Genomic DNA, 1,388 nt, shown 5'->3' with positions numbered 1-1,388 from the left:
AGCGAGTGGCATACAGCCTGACCATCACATCGTTCGCAGGCAATGACATCTTCACGCGGCGCCCGGATTCGCGGATGCACGCTGGGCAATCAATGCCGTTCACCACCGGGATTAGGAGTGTGCAGGATGATTGGCCCAGGCGCGCGAAAAGCGGAGGACACGTCAATCGCGAACGTTTATGGGCAATGTGGGGAAACATCATGCACGATGGGCAAAGAATTTTACAACGCACTCCCTCGCACGACACTGGGCACGGGACTGGCGAAGAATTTTGGCGTAAGAATTTTCGCATTGCCAAAAGAATTGTACAACAAAACTCCCTCTCACACACAACACCCTTGGGCACCGAGACGCCTCACGCCACACGCGACACGGTCAGTGTGACACGCGCGACGGACAGCGCGGGGACAGGTGTACGTATCACTATTAGAAGAGGAGACTAGCACTAGGAAGGAGAGGAGAGACGTGCAAAATGTGAGAAACATAGTCTGAGGGTATCCTAAAAGTTCGGCCGATTTGGGTCAAAACGCTAAAAGCGTAGAGTTGGGGCAAAACGACAAAAGTGGGCCCGCCCGGGGCAAAATGGTAAAAGGCTAACATACTTTTCTCTTTCAGATTACCCGCTCGCGGGCAAAATATCTCGTTTCAGCTTACCCGGACACGGACGGCTGCCTTGCTAGCTAGGCGCAAAGGCCGGACTCAGCGTGAACCTCGTCCAGACAGAGAGCGAGCACCTGCGGCATGTGTCCTAAGGAGAGCTCCCACTCGGAATCCCCGGCCTCGTTTGCTTGAATGACGCAGTCGTGAATCCGTACAACTCTTTCAGATTACCCGGCGCATCCCACTATATACCGGGTGATCTGGAAAAAGAATTTTCGCTCCCCGGGTAAGCTGGAAACGACATTTCGCCGTGTTGGGTAATCTGGAAACGACATTTTACCTATACGACCACCCGCGACGACGCGTCGACCGCACACGCCGCGACACGCGAACGTACGCGACACGCCGCATACGAGCGGGTGTGCTGTGCCAAGCAAGGGCCAAAGCAGCATACGTCAAGGTTATGCCGTTTCACTCACACGCGGCGCCTCTCACGGCGCCTCGAGCAGCAGCGCGTGCTCCGTCCGCCGGTTGCCCTGCAGCCGCTCCTCGACCGGCAAGTCGGACCGGATGGAGGCGCACGCCACCACCCGCATCCCCACCGCCTCCGCCGCCCGCCGCGTGGAGTCGAGCGTGTCGATCCCTCCGCCGTCGCCGATGACGACCGCCGCGCGGGCTCCGGGCCGCATGCTGCGCCTCGCCGCCCCCAGCCACAGCTCCTGGTCCCGCTGCCACGCGGCCCCGAAGCTCTGCGGGTCGCGCCGCATCGCCTTCCGCGCGCCCATCTC

The 1,388-nt window shown here is 59.7% G+C and overlaps 1 protein-coding gene across 1 annotated transcript; it reads right to left on the bottom strand.

The window, feature by feature from the left end:
* Positions 1–676: 676 nt before the first annotated feature.
* On the bottom strand, positions 677–1,367 carry EMIHUDRAFT_258012 (hypothetical protein; the record flags this gene model as incomplete). The annotated part of the gene is made up of 2 exons (XM_005761530.1): positions 677–710; positions 1,096–1,367. 2 exons carry the CDS (start codon positions 1,365–1,367, stop codon positions 677–679), a joined length of 306 nt encoding a protein of 101 aa, XP_005761587.1.
* Between the last annotated feature and the right edge of the window lie 21 nt (positions 1,368–1,388).

Source organism: Emiliania huxleyi, assembly GCF_000372725.1.
Source record: "Emiliania huxleyi CCMP1516 unplaced genomic scaffold EMIHUscaffold_7030, whole genome shotgun sequence".
Taxonomy (NCBI): domain Eukaryota; phylum Haptophyta; order Isochrysidales; family Noelaerhabdaceae; genus Emiliania; species Emiliania huxleyi.
The sequence above is the reverse complement of the archived record's forward strand: the minus strand, read 5'-3'. Positions and strand labels throughout refer to the sequence as shown.